At 43.3% G+C, this 17,360-nt stretch overlaps 2 protein-coding genes and 1 pseudogene across 2 annotated transcripts; 2 read left to right on the top strand and 1 right to left on the bottom strand.

Annotated features, from left to right (window-relative positions):
- The first annotated feature begins 383 nt into the window (after positions 1-383).
- Positions 384-3,881, top strand: LOC143894122 (uncharacterized; annotated as a pseudogene).
- A 6,292-nt stretch (positions 3,882-10,173) lies between these two features.
- On the bottom strand, positions 10,174-13,729 carry LOC143894090 (uncharacterized). Its single transcript, XM_077400164.1, has 2 exons — positions 13,629-13,729; positions 10,174-10,589 (listed from the first exon to the last, which is right to left on the bottom strand). Exons 1-2 carry the CDS (start codon positions 13,720-13,722, stop codon positions 10,276-10,278), a joined length of 408 nt encoding a protein of 135 aa, XP_077256290.1. The 5' UTR covers positions 13,723-13,729; the 3' UTR covers positions 10,174-10,275.
- LOC143894092 (NAD kinase 2, mitochondrial) lies at positions 10,976-15,468 on the top strand. Its single transcript, XM_077400165.1, has 5 exons — positions 10,976-11,891; positions 12,083-12,409; positions 13,564-13,648; positions 13,715-13,973; positions 14,128-15,468. Exons 1-5 carry the CDS (start codon positions 11,638-11,640, stop codon positions 14,349-14,351), a joined length of 1,149 nt encoding a protein of 382 aa, XP_077256291.1. The 5' UTR covers positions 10,976-11,637; the 3' UTR covers positions 14,352-15,468.
- Positions 15,469-17,360: the final 1,892 nt, after the last annotated feature.

A 17,360-nucleotide genomic window follows, 5' to 3' on the forward strand; every position in this document is an offset into this window, starting at 1 on the left:
CCGAAAACCTCATCAAGTAACCAAACTTTCGACGTCAGGATCACGGCAACTAACCTCGCTAAATTCAAAATTCACTAGTATATATTTCAAATTTGCATCTCAATGGCCCACTCGCCGGCGAACGCGTTTCCATCTCCCACGTAAGAGAGAACAATATAATTTCACGATATAATGCGGCAATAATGCAGCAGCATAGTACAATAGCGTATGGCAATCACTACTTAATTTAGCGTGTATGACAATTACATACTTAATTATCGTTTAAGCACGAGTTTGCGTCGGCGGTGTCGACACGCGATTTCGCAATTCCGCGCCTCTGTCACGATTCGCTATTCAGAGCCATTAATCATTCGCACTATTTCCACTACAGTCTGTGATACAGATTTTGCAAATAATTATCGCTGTGTGATCGTCCAAATGTCCGATTATCGCGCAATTCGATATTACAGCTATAACATATTAATATCGTAATACGTTTGTAATTTTGTCGATTTTACAGCCGCCCCGCTGAGCGGCTCATTCAACCAGAAGTCTCGATGGCCGAACTACCGGCAGATCTGATACAAGGTGGAAACGAAAATCGCAAATACGAAAATAGTCCAGTTTTATATTCCAACGCAACGTATAACGTCCGTGATTTCATATCGCAAGAAGACAACGAGTCACTGGATAAAAGTTATGAAGACGGTTCTCCGAATGAAATATGCGCCTTTAAATTGGATCAGGGAAAGATTGATGAGCTCGCAAACGATTATCGCGTTGAAACGTGCGTATCTTCCAGCCGCAAAAGCTCGATACAAAAGAAATCTTGCAAGGAAACGGTCAAGAGTGATGGTACTCTCTCAAGGAACGAAAATGAATCTCGATGCAAATTGAATCGTAAGAGAAAAACACGTCGCAAGATACCCGAAGGAGTTATCATAGATCTTAGCAATGATGTTTATGGCACTTCCCGCCGCGGCGGTATAAAAATCAGCGTTATTTCCATGCATAATCTGGTATCCGAAATGAAATTTGTCACAATACCAAAGTATGGATTTTCTTTTAAATGCAACAGACAAAGATAAATAATTGAAGATTTTGTAAATTCTTTGAAAACCTCATGTACGTAAATCTTTTTTAGGAAACCCGCGCGATATTCAATGTGGAATCCCAGCCAGAGAAACAAAATAATGAAGAAAATAATCGACGATTCTGAACTAACTGTGCTTTGTGCCGAAAATTGCAGCAAGATGAAAAAAACTCGGAGATCAAAACGCAAATCTAGAAATTATTCGAGAAAATCAATGAATAACATATTAAATAAGAATGTCAATACGACTGTCAACGCATCAAAAAAATTAGAAAATATATTAAACAAAGAACGTGAATTACACGTAGAAAATAATACGCAGTCGTTTTATATGCCCAACGAGATTCTTGATTCAAGGGGATGCTGTCATCACGATGACACGCCGGTTAATACTGATAGCGCACGATATCCGATATTGAACACAGAGCGGACATGTGTTGATGCGAGGAAACATATCGCGAACTACTGTTGCTCGATTTTTAACGACGAGCATCAGGAATATCACATTTGTGATCGAGAGGATTACAATGCAGATAGTTCCGATTTCACTGCGGAGATGCAATCTGATTGGACGGCCGAGTGCTTTCATCCTGAATATACCCGCGCGAAGGGATGTCGATGTTTCTACGACTCGAACGAATGCGACCCCGATATAAATATGCAACGCGACCGTTGTCCCCTGATGTCGCGAACGGCAAGATTGTTTGAGAATTCCACTCTTCCGAGGAAGCATCAAAGAGAAGAGGACGAGCTTCGGGTGGATATCGCGCCTGAATTCGCAACGGAAGCCGATGAATATTCTCCAGATGATGGGGTCGTACGGTGCACGGATTGCGACGGGAAGAAAAGAAGTTCAACGAGCACGACCCGGAAACGCGTGGCTTCGAAGACAAGCGTATTCGCCGAATCCGATGGAAGCGTTGCCGATCTTCGCGATTCGCGCCCCGCGGATGCGCCGAGGTGCGAAATTGATACGCGTCCCGGGAAGCGCGGGTGGCAAACAACGACGACGACGGCAACGGTGGTGGAGAGAGTCGGCGCGGATCGGTCGTATAAATCAGATCTGCTGAAAGGCGCTGACACGTGGGATGTTCGCGCGCGGAGAGACGACTGTATTGGGCGACGGCGTTGCGCAGACCGCGTTGTCGCGGCTCCGTCGCGTACCTACCAGCGTCCCAGCGAGGAAAAAGGCGAATTTGCCCGCGGAGTGGATTCAGAGTGGAAACGGGACTCCATTGAAACTGACGCCCAACAATTGGATTACAAATGGAAGAGAAGAATCGCGACCATAGACGCCGGTACACGCGCGAGGATGGATTTCAAAGGAAAACATGATTCCAGGTGAGAGTCGATTTGAATGAGATATGGCCGCATGATAAAGGAACCGCGCCGCTTTTCCTCTCTCTCCTTCCCTCTATATATCTCATTCTCTCGTTGTTACCTAACGTCGACTATGTCTAACAGATATGAATCGAAAGAGGCGATTCGTGTCCAATTGCGCGAAAGCTCGGAGATAAGGAAGCGCGAGAGCCTGGAAATGGTCGTGGCAACGTTAGTCCCCACCTGATTTTGGCGTATCAGCATACATCTATTTCCGATAAATAGAATTCTCCATTTTTTTTCTCGTCTACATTGCTTTGGTCTCGTATATTTCCAAATCTTGCTAACTATTTTTTATTTTATGTAACATTTATATATTCATAATAATGTTTTTATTATTATTTTTTACGTAAAATAACATTTTGGAGTTTAATAATCTGACTCGCTCCGCAAGCCCGACTGATACCGTTAAAATATTTTCAAAACGTTAATAACAATTATTTCTGTTGTATATTTTGAATTTGCTGTGTATAAAGTGTAACAAATCTCTGTTGCATTTTTTTCTCATTATTAATCAATCCAAAATCGATTTTTTTTTTAATAAAAGTAATAAAAGCGTTGTAAAAAAAAAAGGGCTAAAGTTTCTGTGAATTTTTCGTAGGTCACAAACGAGGAGTGACAATATAAACGATGACGGCAAACGTCGCGAGACGCGCGATTACTCTCTTTGGACGAGTTTACAGATGGGCAAAATTTGGTCGCAAATGCATGATGCGTGTAAGAACGTCGTAAAGCTCGCTGCCACGAGCGTCGGCCGTGTTGTGAAGGATGCACCTAAATCGGAATGTTCACAGAGAAATCCCGTCGAAGTGGCTGACGCGACGCTCGTGAAGAGCTCGTCCTCGTGCGCCGGCAAAATATGCGGTGAAACGTGTCGTAAAAATTTAATGCGGTCAAAGAGCGGGAAAAAAACGGACGCGCGTGAAGAACGCACAATCGGGGACGTGGGAAAATATCGCGAAGATACAGAAGCACCGGTGCGGAAAAACTCGCGGGCCATTGCACCTTCTCGCCGCGATATGCAGATGCACGCGTATCAAAACGCCGAAAAAAAGGAGGACACAAAGTCCTGTGTGACTTACGACGGTACGATTAGTAGTGATCAATCCTTTACGTATGTCTACCTGTTGCACTGACAGAATCATCGAAACTTATGACTTATATTTAACAAATAACACGTATACATTTGGATCAACTTAAGAAATATATGCCATATTTTTTTGAAGTAAATATTATTTTTTAAATAAAAACGATATATAACGCAACAACGAAACGTTAGTTTTTTTTTTTTTTTTACAATTTTTTACTGCTTTTCAATTTTGTTGGATTTTCGATTTTTCTGTCGTCTCTTTGTACCTGCATCTCTCCGAATACGTGGACCATAAATATTGCGCTGTAACAAAAATGTATTTTTACGTCAACTACTAAATAAAATGCAAAAAATGATAAAGAAATGCTTTAGTTTCATAAATAAATACAAATTTCTGCAGATTTGCGTTACGATAGAATGCAAATTAACATTCTGTTTTATTGTAATCCCATAATTTTCCTCTTTGAAAATTTCCAAATTTATACACATTGAAGACAAAAGATGCTTATATTCAAATTTTACATTAGCCCTTTTGCCCATATGCGAGAATTTGCATTTAGATACGAATACTTGTGCAATATATTCAATAATCAATATCATAAAATATTCTCTCGTTTCCCGTGTATATAAATTTCTTGCCTTTGATATAGAAATAATAATTGCTCTTCTAGAACACGAACGTGACAGGTATCGAGATGTCGTAGAATTCCCACTACGAAGTGAAACGTGTAGCCACGATGAGGATGTACATTCTCAATCCCGTTTGAGTGAATCCTTCACACATCTCGAGAACTCCACGTACCCAGAACTTCGCAGCAGAGGTGGTAGCGATGATAATCGAGATTTCGCGAGAGCCACAATAGATAAGCGGAAATCTATGAAACGTATTTACGAAGAAGCAAGATCCATTAAGCGTTATCAAAATTCCATTTCCAAAAATTGTATATGTTACGACAAGTCTCAAGAGACGCGCGTGCATTGCACCGATCGAACCTCCGAGCTTGTGGCCTGTTACGAACTGTCTGTAACTGATCGCCAAGCAATTCGCGCAGATGTACCGGCTGCCTCGCGAAATAATCCGCTACATCATGAGTCTCGATCGATGAAGGTATCCTTTCCGGAAGATAACAGACGAATGGATTCACCCGCGACGCCTGAACAAACGAGATCTCGCGAGGAAACGGAAACGTGCGAGAGTATCGAGGAAACGATAGGCGCAGAAACCGAAAGGAGCTTCACGTCGGCGATCGCGGATGCAACGGTATTCTTGTCGGAAGTAGATCCCACGGTTCATTCATCGCGGAACGACCCGGACGAACCGATAGCGTCGACTTCTAAATGGGAGACGTCGCCCGCTTCGCCGGAAAAATCGCGAAGGAATCGTTCCGGTTTCAGATTGCCGTTTTGCGCGACGGCGATGAAATTTTGGAGAAGGCGATCGTCCGTCGATAATAAAACCATCGAGCCTGTGCTTAAACGTAGCAGAAGGAGCATCGGAAGAAAGGAGCTATCAAGCACGGGCGCTACTACTTACGATAACGGAGTGAAGATTACGCAAATAGAGCCGTCTACTGTGCAAACCGCTCGAGAAGGCAATAAGAGGCGGGCCTACGTAAACCTACAAGTGCAAACACCTGACGCGATTGTTACGAGGATTTTATCGGAGTTTCTTCTCAGCGGCGAGAAAAAGAGGAGGGTGTTGATGAGCATAATTTTACAATCAGAATCGGACGACGACAGGAAAGAGGTGGAGACGCAAACGTCATCGAATGACCTTACTTCTGCGGAGATCAATATGTTTGGCTATCCCGGTAAATGTCCTCAAGGTGCGATCGCGACTACGTCGAAGACTGTGCAATGTTTCGTATGCGACAAACAAGATTGTTACGAAATAAGGCAGTCGGATAATTCGATCGCTTTAGAAGAAGCGTTAATCGCAGAGTATCCAGAAACGTCTGAATTGAGTGCTTATTTAACAGAGCAAAAAGCAGATATTAAGATTCCTCCATGATTTATGCAAGAAAGATTTTCTTAAAAAATAGAGCAATTTATATAAATAAATATATCTGATGTAATATAAATATTTTAAATAATTCTTTTAAGCAGCAATATGAAATTTGCGTTTGCCATATTTTTTTGTATAGATCAATTTAGAGCCCCTCTAATCAGTCTGACTAACTTGCAGTTTTGGCAAAATTCTGCGAGAGAGAAAGAAATATACACCTCTGTGACATTGGTCGGACAACTTCAACGTATCAAATTAACTAGACTACCAAAGACCAATCGATACCAATTAATGAAAATTTGATTGGCCAGACTCTGATTAGAGGGACTCTAGATTGATCGAACCACTTCGAGATATCGAGAAATCCAAAGTTTCAGTGAATATAACTAAATCTTAACCATATTTATGTGTCTATTCTTGGCTGTCATATCAAAAATGTGTTCGACGTATCCACACCGAAATTTATGTCCGAACGGGAATATTAATTATTAATAACAATGGAAACAAATAAGTTAAGTATGAATCTCTCCTGAAAATTACAAAGTTCAAAATTGCATAATGCAAAATAATTTTCTTATTCAGCATGAAACAATATTGCAATTTAGCCTATTCAATATTAGCATATATTCAATTAAATATATTCAATATTAGCAATATTAATGTGGTGAAACTATGTTCTATAACATTAATATTATTACGCATATCGAATAAACATATTATTAAGCACAGCAACCATGGCAAATAACGAAAACAAAATCGTGGATTCTGACCCAAATTGCACTAATCAAACAGATTGTTTCGTTTACTGCAATATTCCAAATGCAATTAACGAAAGTTCATCAACGTCAGAAAATCATAAGTCCTTCCATAAGATATTAAAGTATTTAATGCGTTCCACTGTGCGAAAAATACAGAGCAAACTAAAGAAATTTGATATAAGAAAGCGAAGTGTCAGTACGCCATGTAAATCTGAAGAAAAAATGGCTACTACTTGTACCTCATTATCATCGATTGTAGATGATATAATTAAATCTGACGTAGGAACTGTTGCTATGATCAAGCAAACAATGACCGATGCAATCACCTCCACTACACGATCCGGCGAGGTTTTTGATAAAGTTACCCACGAAAATCTTTCAGGCGTCGTAGGGCGCTGTGTACGCGGCGCATCTTATCGATATGCGGAATACACGGCGAGGTACGCGGATGACGCCGCGCCGGAGCATGGCTGCGGTCCACTATGCATCGGGATTCAAAGCGATACCGTGGACGGGGAATTCAGTTTGAAGACAAGCCCTGACGCTTTCGCGAAAGCATGCGAGGAGCGGCGGCACGCAGACTTTATTCTCAAGGAAATTGCAAAAATCTCGGATGCTTTGACGGAGAAAGCGCGTCTCGTTTCCACGAAAGAGCAGGTGGCTTCGATCCTCGCGTCCGTATCGGTGACGTCGGTGAGATATGAGATGGGAGAGGAAACATTTGAGAGCACGAAACCATTAATATCTTCGATCATCTACGCGGAAGAAGAACCAACTGCTGTGGCAGCTGCTGCAGTGACCGTAATGCAACCAGAGACGCTCACGGATACGCAAGTACCGGTGTCTTCTTCAAATCACTTGGCACCAGATTCACGAGACTTTTCGGCATACTTAGATGAATCGTTGGATACTGCGAGTATCCAAGTAATTCCATCGATGGAACACTTAAAAAAGACTGAAAACACTCGTACAGTATCGATCATGTATCCGGAAATAGATACTGTTACTACTACTGCTAGGGAAAAGAAAAAAGAAGACGAAGATTCACCGAAGAAAATTCCTTTACGACCAACGTTAGACAAACGTGCCCCTGTCAATCCTGTAATTATAAATTGTATACCGAAGCTAAAAAAGGATAATTCTAAATCTTTAGATGTATATCAGCCAAACGACATTCAGACTGGTGCTTCAAGACGGAGAGCCACTATAGTAAAAAATGGTATTATTGATTCCTCTATCAGAACTTCGCAGGTAGAAGAACCCGCACAAGTAACCAAAGATATTCTTCCAGAATCTGTGCCACTCAGACATAAAAAGCCAAAATATCGAGACAAATATCGCATTAATGATTCATATATGACGAAAGAAAGAAAAGTGCCGCAGTTCGAGGAAATACGCATACCTAAGGATTCCGACAATCTCCCGAAATACGGTTGTCTTTCTTTCTCCCCACCTAAAACGATAAGATCTTCTATGTCTTTTAATTCCTTTGAAAAACCAACAATGAAAATGTATCAAGATTGTCGAAGTAAACCGCTAAAATGCCTACAGCCAACAAGACATTGCGAAGATTTAATACCACACAACATCTATCTCGGAAGACCCAAATGTTGCGATGTTTGGATTACTCCGTGCTTCGGCTCGCAGAATGAAGCTACACAGAACGCTACTTTAAGCCCCACTCATTGCCGTCCCTTGCAAGATTCATGCGCAACCGAATACCGTGCCGGCTGTCATTCGAAGCCGCTTGATAGCCACGCTTCGTCCAAATATTGTAACATCAATGACTGTCCAAAACATAGGGTAACATTTGAAAATTCATTATGTACCAAAACGTATTTTAAGAACGACGCAAAATATTGTTATCCGCATTTAAATAATATTGACAACGTTCGAATGGGATATTATCATTGCAATGACAGTTGTCCAGTACGGAACAGCAATCAACACTGCGGCAGGGATCGATCATACTGGACAAAGGGAAATTTATATTTCACGCATCCATGGACATCGGAGCATTTGTTACGACATAATTGATACTGACAAGGCAACATATGATATTTAACTTCGCTGAATAATTCGGAATCAATCGTATCGGAGATATAAAATTAACATGCCGCTTTTTGACGCTCATGCATAATTTTTTTTATGAAATTTACGGTACAAGGCCGGACGATGTTACGATGGGGACTGAGCGAATTAAAATGGATAAATACGCGACGTAATCTGTACCACAGCCTGTGACGTGCGTCAATCCTAATTATACTACATACTAATTTTAGTTATTAACCCGTATGTGCGAATAGCCATAAAGTTTTGCGTCCTGTCCAACGCGCATGCATATTAATAATTAAAATTAATAACGCGCTAAATATAGTCGCGATATACGTGCGGCAGTCGACGCATTGATGCCAGACAACAAGATGACGTATCATACGATATATTAATGCGGACAAAGTGATTATGTGTTTCCATAGCAGTTTATATACTACTCATTGTGATGATTACTTTATGATTATTCGCTAATAACGAAATAACTCGAATCTGCTTTTCGAGAAACGACAAAAATCAAATGAAATACTTCTGCATCGCAAGAAAACGCCTGTTACGGTAATATTGCCAGTCGTGAAAGGACCGAGACAGACCGAGATCGTCTGATCGTTTTTTCATTCGGTTGCGAAGCTACTTAGCTTGGGAAATATCCACGGACAAGAAGAAACCGCCGCAGACGCGAGAGATCGTTACCGTTTTCGCAAGAAACGCCAAACAGTGTCGAAAAAAGCTTGCGGGCAGCCGGGGAACTTTGCATCAACGGGGCCCAGCGGGGACGTCGTCATATCCTTAAGCGGCCTTCGCGGTTGGCGATTGCGGCGGAAGGAATTTCGCCAGAAGTTTGTTGCGAAGTTCCTTAGTAGCCCACCTGCCGGATGCAACGGCCGAATATCTGGTCTGGAAAGCGAAAGTATATCTGTGCGGCATACCTATTCACGCGCGATCGGGAAGGTATTTATTAATTTTCTTAGTTTTTTTTTTCAGTAAAATTAATTTTATGATGAAAAGGAAAATGAATAACAAAACTTTTCAGCTAAAAATTTATTATCCAAGAGTTTACAGAGATAAAATGATGTCTAATTATTTATTTATACAATTAATTATTTATATATTTTTCGTATTCCGGTAGATCTATCATACCAGTCAATCAGACGAGACATGCGAGAAGACGATTCGGGAGAATCTCGTAACTTAAGCAGTCTTTATACTCGAAATACATCAAGACGAAAACTTCATCGAAGTTTATGGCAATCTACTTGGCAAGCTCTCTGAGTATAAGATAAACGGAAGAGTCTAAGACACTCAAGGAACAAGTGCATCGTGAACCACACAGGCAGTGTTAGGACATGCTTGCCGCTGTCATAAGCGTTTCGATCGTATAACTGGTAGCTTTATGTAGTGGCAAGACTTAACGTCGTCCTGGTGGATGCATCAGACAGGCGGCGTCGGAAGATTTACTGTTCAACTTCGGCATCGTACCAAACTTTGCCCGCGAGGCGAAGAAAGTACGATATCCTTCGACAGAATGATGCACCATGCACCCGCCTTTCACGCTAAGCACCGCATTCGAGAACGCTGATGTCGGCGACGACACTGGAGGTTGCCAGTATGGAGTTGCTCTACGGGCGACGATAATGACAACGTAGAAGGCGAGGCGAAACTGGCGGAGCTGCAACTGCGCTGAATTGCGCGAAGTAACAGCGAGGAAACTTCGTAACATCAGGCTTCGCGAAGACCATGAAGGCACGCTTCCTCGATAGGAGATTCCCAGCGTAGAAGAGTCGAGGAGGGTACGACGAAGGGTCTCCCTATAATATGCCCCTCGACGTCTCTATCCGTCGCCTTATCACGCTAAGTTGATTAAACACAGGCGACAACACGCGTCCTCCCTCGGTCCGCAACCCCCCGGTTGTTGTTGTTACCGTTGTGCCTGTGTACCATGTCCCGTCGTCCGCCGGCTTGCAACCCGGCCGTGGCATCCACCTCTGGTCTGGCCCACCTCCGTGCAATCTGCCACCGTGTAATCCGCCGGCGTGTAAACCACCCTCATGTAAACCGTCCCCGTGTAAATCACTGCCGTGTCCAGCAGCCTGTCCGCCACCGCCGTTGTACGACACGTCTCCGTGTTCAACGTCTTTGGACCGTCCAATTCCGACCAAGAACCAGTCCTATATTCCAGGAAACTCCGTGCTCGATAGTCTCGTGCCATTTGCGAGAAACATGCGCGACTCGCTATGAAAGACGAGACTACGTCGATGACGGTGAAAGGGCTGCTCGTTAATTTGGCTAAAGTTAAACGCGGATTGTTACCACGGAGAGATCTTCCTTGCAAGTGAGTTATACGATTTAACAAACTCATCCTTATAACATACAATGCTTTATGGCTGTTTATAGTATAGTTATAATGTAACTTTGTTTCGCTTTTGCTAAACATTTATATAGTAATATTACATTTTGGATTCTATTTCTTCCTTTTTCTCGGTTTTTAATTCCGATATTTTATTATTAATATATTATTATTATTATTATTATTATTATTATTATTATTATTATTATTATTATTGCTATTATTATTATTATTATTATTATCATTATCATTATCATTATTAATATTTTAATTGCACTAGTTTATGCTAAATTTTATTATCCAATTATCCCTTTTGAGTATTGTGTATCCTAGACCAGAATAAGTTTTTTTTATTTATCTATTTCTCTCTCTGCTAATATATACGTGCAGAATTGTCATAGTATCACATACATATACATTTGAATTTTGCTAATGCGCTGAGTATAAATGCTCGACCTACAAAAGTTTTTTTTTACGGACCATCACGATTAATTGTGCGAAAAGACTGATATATATATATGTATATATATATGTGTGTGTGTGTGTGTGTGTGTGTGTGTGTGTATAGTTGCGCAAATTTCGGTAGTGAAACGGGCTGCTTGCCGAGAAACACCGGTTTGGAATGTTGCGGTGTTGAAAATCCGAGCTGCGGAAGATGTTGCTAATAATTCATCGCTTTAAAGATTCCACGATCATTGCATATTCAAGAAATTAATAAATAAAACAGTTTACTTGATGCAATTAGTCAATTTATTGTTTCTAAAAATACGCAATTTACTTGGTTAAGCAGAATGCTTAATTTTTGCTCGTTTGACGTAAATGTTTTCTTAAAGATTTGACAATTATACCATAACCTAACGTAAACTGAATTAATCTGGATTAACATTGAGCAGCGATATGTAAAATTATCGCGTGATACGTGAAACGTTAAGGATGGGACTATTAAATTGTCTGCTAGACAATCGGCATTGGCCGAAACGCGTGCTCGGCATCTCGAAACTATCCGCTTTCGAGTTTCTTAAAACCACGCATTCTGATTTATCGAATAATCAGTTACTGAGTCGGTTGAGAAAACAAAATATAGACCCCGACGAGATCCTCGCGGAACATCATCGGCAGGTTGCCTGCGAAAAAGAACTTGCGCGGATTCTACGTAATCTCGACGTCAGTTATCGGATTATGAAAAGGTAATGTACTTTACGAGCGAGTTACTTTGTAAGTTAACGAACCTGCCGTTACCGTAGGGCTTTTTCTTCTCGAAGTGGAAAATCCGCGACATAATTTCCCGAGGTCGATGCTCCAATTTATGTCGGAAATCACAAAACAATATTGTTAATTAACTAAATGCAAGAAATTATTTATTTGTGCTCGAATACAGAATAGGCGACGCGAGTAAATGCGTAGATTGGGCCGACTTGGTGATCGCGATCGGCGGCGACGGCACCTTTCTCTCAGCCTCGAAGCTGATAACGAGCAACAAGACTCCAATATTCGGCATTAATCCGCATCCCGGAACTAGCAATACCTTCGCACTGCCGATCGATTATAGCGCGGACATCGAGAGGATATTCGAAAAATTGCGGGCGGGGGATTACGTTGTCTTGATGAGAAGTCGCATACGTACGGTAATGACAGGAGAAGGACTCTATCGACAGCCCTTTCACGTGCACGAAAAGAGTCGCATACAAGGCGAAAAAAGAATCGAGTGAGTAAATTAGCCTCTCTCTCTCTCTATATATATATATATATATATATATATATATATAAACTTGCGTCGAAAAAAGTTTTTCTCTTAAAGGAAAATCCATGTCATAAAGTCATTTATCTCGCTTTTCTTGCGCAAGATTGTATTTCACGTTTTATCTGGAAAATTTCTCAGTATTCCTCTCGGAGATGCAGTCGTCATTTTTACTTGAGTCGTGAAAGCGAGTTGGAGTACGTTATAGAATAATAGTAATGTATTAATAAATCAGATGTGCCAAAAGCGAATAGAGCCGAATAAAGTGAGAAAGGGACTTGCGTGGCACGGCAAGGCGTCTCCTTTATTCACGAATGCCTGATGAAAAGGAAATTTCTTCGGGGCAGCATTAACGTAACACAAAAAGATAAGAGCTTGAAATGCTTTTTGATAGTCGGAGAATGGTTTTGCGAGCACGGCTGCATATAGCGAAATGAGAAGTAACAAGGTCGGAGCGGAGACGCACGCGTTCGCCGTCGCCGCGTGAGGGAAACACCGGCGCGAGAAAATGTACCGTATAATTCCGTTAGCCCGCGTAGATAGAGAAACATTAAAGCGCCGGTCGCGAGAATGACGTCCCGCGCTAAACTTTTATTTACCGGCTATTCCCACGGCGCGGTCTAAAGTTGAAATAAGCAGCCTGGGTATCGCCGACCCCGCGCCTTCGTGAAGATGCTACAGTCTTATTCATTGCCCGGCCCGCGGCCTGGTCCTTTCCCCGCAACCGAAGTTCCGAACTACAGCTTATGCGCGTTATAACTTCGGTAGTTATAACTTGTAAATTACAAGGCCCCGCGTAGTTACGACTTGCGCAAGGAGGCCATAACTTCTGAATTTGCGCAAATTTTACGGGGCGACGCGACGCAATGCGGTGGAGCGTCTTAAACGCGTATCTATCGATTAACCGGGGGGGGGGGAAATGTCGAAAAAGGATTTAGTTCGACGATTAGATTTAATTCGACATTTCCGAGCGGGAAACAATTTAACCATCGCACACTTAATATTCCATTACTCTCTATGTAATCTCTCTTTCGTAAACTCGTTCTCGCGTTCCATTAATTCCTTTCAAGTTTCGCGACGTCTCTCCAAAGGCGCGCGCTAAACAAATGAAATCTTCGCAGCGCACTCATGAGATCCACTCAGAGGAAAATACCGGATGCCCTGCAGCCCCGCCGGAGAATTTTACCTTGGCTGGCATTAAACGAGGTTACATCTTGACGTAAAGCGTTTCTACCCCGGTGCCGATCGATAACACTCATCGCGCGCTTCCAGGTGTTCATGGCCGAATTTTTAGCGTCGAGACCGATCACGATGACGATTCAGGCCGACGACGAGGAGAAGTTCATGATCCGTTCCTCGGGTATCTGCGTTTGCACAGGCTCGGGCTCTCGGTCCTGGTTCAGGACGATGAATTTGCAGACCGCTGAAACCGTTCAAACCCTCGCGGCCATGGCAACTGGTAGGCAACTCGACGAGAAAGAAACCTGCAAAGTGTTGCACAAGTATCATAGTAATCTTCTGTTCCCGCCAGGTAATTAACTACAAAATCAAAGTGTCTTCCGAATCTTCAATGATATTTCTCGAAGTAGTTGAAGATTAACGATAATCGAGATAATATCAAGGACTAGGCTGGTATAACAAAAATATTAAGCTGATTACTAAGATATCGAATGTTTGCATTACAGAAAATTTAAAAATGGCATACATGATATACGAGATGTCTCGAAGTTCGCTCTGGCCAAAGCTTATTTCGGACAGGCGAATATGTTGCAGAATCAAGGTCAAGTCGATGGGCTTTGATGCTGGGCTCGTTCTAGATGGCAGCGTGTCTTTACCCTTTAACGACGGTAGCACCGCATCTTTCGAGATCCGACCCGAATACTCATTGAAAAATATTATTTTGCGATGAATATCACGTAGTCATTGTAACTCTACCCCCTCATTGCGCAATAAAGCCAATTCACTCGTTAAATAATTTCCGTCCTTCTCACGATAGCTCAATTACACAAAGAACTCTTTTAACACAATTGGGGAGAAGCAAAAGGGTAACTTCTTTCAGCACGTCTCGCTGAATCTTGGATGATGTAAGACCGACACGGACTAAAAGACCCTCTCGAGCCTACATAGCTTTATCGTTAGATTTCGTAACGACAAATGGCTTGGTACATTTTGTTTTTAGCAGCGAGAGAAGCGGACCACTCTTTTCTCCGGAACGATTTACTTTACAAGGTGAGACCCTTCGCGATCTCTCGTTGTCCGTTCCCTTCTTTAGTACGCGATCGAACGAGCCTCGCCCCGGACTTCCATTAACCCTCGTAATTTCGGTTTTCACCGAACCACAGACATTCCTCGCGCACCCCTGTTGTATCTCGATGTTTCGCAAAAGCGAGCGCCCACCTATCTACCTATCCAGCTTCCGTCTAAGTGCACCGTTACGCTCGGAGCAAAAGTTGTGGGTGCTCGAAACACGAAATACCGCACAAAGCCCTTAGGTGGCCAGGTGGACGCCGGACGTTTTCGGGTGTAGCGTCGCGTAAAGTAGTGGTAAAAGAGTTGCGGAGACGCAAAAGTCGTGACCCACGTCCACTTCGTACCGAGAAACTTTAGACTTTCGTCGAGACCGAGACGACAGTCTCTCGCCAATTGCGCCTCGGAAGAATTTCAACAACAGTATTTCTCAATCGTTCGTATCACCCGTATAAATTGCAGCTTACGTTGAGACGAAACTAAAGGAATCGAATCCTTTTAGACTCGATCTGTCCGTCGGAGAGATAAGATCTCGACTTCTCTCGCAATTATTTCTACGTGAACGACTGTTCTGAAATTTCAAATGTCGTCAAATATAATTCTGCAAATGTTTATTACTCTGTATATTTTCATATTTATTTATACGTCCGTCCACGATCCATTATATTTTAGCATTAATTGTCACGCGCGCACACTTCGGCCGGGTGTGGGAAAAGAACCACGATATTAAACGGTCTGAGTGGAGTGGGCTTTCCAATCGGATTTCGGTGAACGGCCGAGCCATTCTCATTAATCCTTGCGAAAGCCCCAATCTGTAAGAACAATGGTCATCCATCCCAGACAGTCTCGTGGAGGACAAACAAATGTACGGGCAACCGGGAATAACGGGCGACCCTTTGTACTTCGTAATTGAACGTCGTCATCTTCCACCGAACTTTTCGACGATGTCATCTCGACGAAGATTAGACGAAAACGGGCGCGAAAAAACCGCGGCGAATTTTATAACGTTCTCGTCTATTATCCGACGGACAAGGTATAGCTTTCAATCATGCGTCGAGTTTCCATGGTGTGCGTTGTATCACGTCTCTCTTTGATTTTAAAAACAATGCTCGCTTGTTACAGCGACAACGCGCGAGCAACAAATACAGCTTTGATATCGCCGACACAATATCGGTTCGTTATCGATATCACGCAGAGCATAATTAATTAATAATTCTCTCGATATTACCGCGTAATAATGATTTAAAACGAACGCACAATAGAATGCTTTAACGATCAGTGATGCGTCATTACGATTATAAACATATTAATGAAGCAAAGCGTTAACGCGGGATTACCACTCGCGGCGGCGGTAGCGCGAAGAGACGCAGAATGCCCGCGCGGAAGTTCATGCGCGGGCGCGGTTACGCAAACGCGATACGCGCGGTGATATGTATACGCGTGTTTATAAAATAAATAATATTTTCGATGCAATATATATACGGTGTATTCGCGCGTGTAGGCAAACTCGCGCCGCGCCGCGTGCTTGCGTAATCGCAAAAATCAATATTATCGTCACGGATTCGCGGGTCGCGCTTCACCTCCACCGCCGCGCCTCGACATTTCGCTGCGGCCGAAATCGTGGGCGCCGCTCTTCCTCTCGCCGTGTGCTCCTCGAGCCGTATAAATTCGTCAACCGATGACCGGTTCGCGGCCATTTTACTCTTATCCGAAGATTTAGCTTCCTTCGAAGCGTACTGGCGGCGGTAATAGTGGTTCGCGAGATTTATTAGCGGATTCATGGGCGGGACGTTAATTCGAGGAAGAGCTCGGAGCACGGCGCGGCGGTCGGGGAATCGTCGAGCGAAATGGCGAAACGAGAAAGAAGAATGAGAAGACGGGAAACGCGCGGGTAACCGGTGCAAGTGGCGGAAGGCGGAAGCCACGAAAGAGGGGGCAGCGGAAAGAGAGGACCACCGAAGCCGCTCGACACACGCATAAAGCGGACCGATGAGAGGCGGATTCGCGAATGTGCCTCTTTGCGTGGCAACGCAAACGCTATCTCCCTTTTTTTTCCTCCGGCTTTAATCCCCGCACCAGTTGTAATTTGATCCGCCTTTGTAACGACCGCTGCCGCCCGCGCATCGTGTGCACGTGCATCCGTCCGCTTCCGCTTTGCACGCGGAAAAACGTCGCGCACGCGGCTGACCGCCGCAAAGCGTAGGCGGAATAATGGACGGTTAATGAAAATATAAAAGAGCTAGAGCGACCGGCGCGCGGCGGAGCGGTCGGAGCGGAGCGCGTTTCGCCCTGTCGCGTCGAGCCCGCGAGACGCGAAGTGGCGAAAAAGTGGGAAATAACGGCGGCGATTAATCGCCGCGTCTAATGCGCTTTGATCGATCCACTTTGTCATTCCTCTCTCGCGTTTTCGTTCGAGATTCGTAAAAATGGCTACATCGTTGAGGGCCATTTGCACCGTCGCTTTATCGATATTGAGGGGTGACGATACCTTCCGGTATCGTAAGCGAAAAAATAAATTGGATCATAAACGGTAAGAAATTTTTCAAGAGCTCTTTCCGTCTCTGACTATCCTCTCCATTTAATCCTCGATCTCGCGCTGCACGCCCTCGGCAAGTCAATCCGAATGGGACATTCCGCGGCGGCGCTTTTCCCCGCGTACAAACGAGCTTCA

This window comes from Temnothorax americanus, unplaced genomic scaffold (genome assembly GCF_048541705.1).
Source record: "Temnothorax americanus isolate GAGA-0224 unplaced genomic scaffold, ASM4854170v1 Scaffold13, whole genome shotgun sequence".
Classification (NCBI taxonomy): Eukaryota; Metazoa; Arthropoda; class Insecta; order Hymenoptera; family Formicidae; genus Temnothorax; species Temnothorax americanus.

Coding starts and splice junctions, on each gene's coding strand:
- LOC143894092 (XM_077400165.1), top strand. CDS start 11,638: ATGGGACTATTAAATTGTCTGCTAGACAATCGGCATTGGCCGAAACGC. Junction 13,649..13,714: donor CTTGGCTGGCATTAAACGAG/GTTACATCTTGA, acceptor GCGCGCTTCCAG/GTGTTCATGGCCGAATTTTT. Junction 13,974..14,127: donor TAATCTTCTGTTCCCGCCAG/GTAATTAACTAC, acceptor TTTGCATTACAG/AAAATTTAAAAATGGCATAC.
- LOC143894090 (XM_077400164.1), bottom strand. CDS start 13,722: ATGAACACCTGGAAGCGCGCGATGAGTGTTATCGATCGGCACCGGGGT. Junction 10,590..13,628: donor CTCGTTTAATGCCAGCCAAG/GTAAAATTCTCC, acceptor CGTCTTTCATAG/CGAGTCGCGCATGTTTCTCG.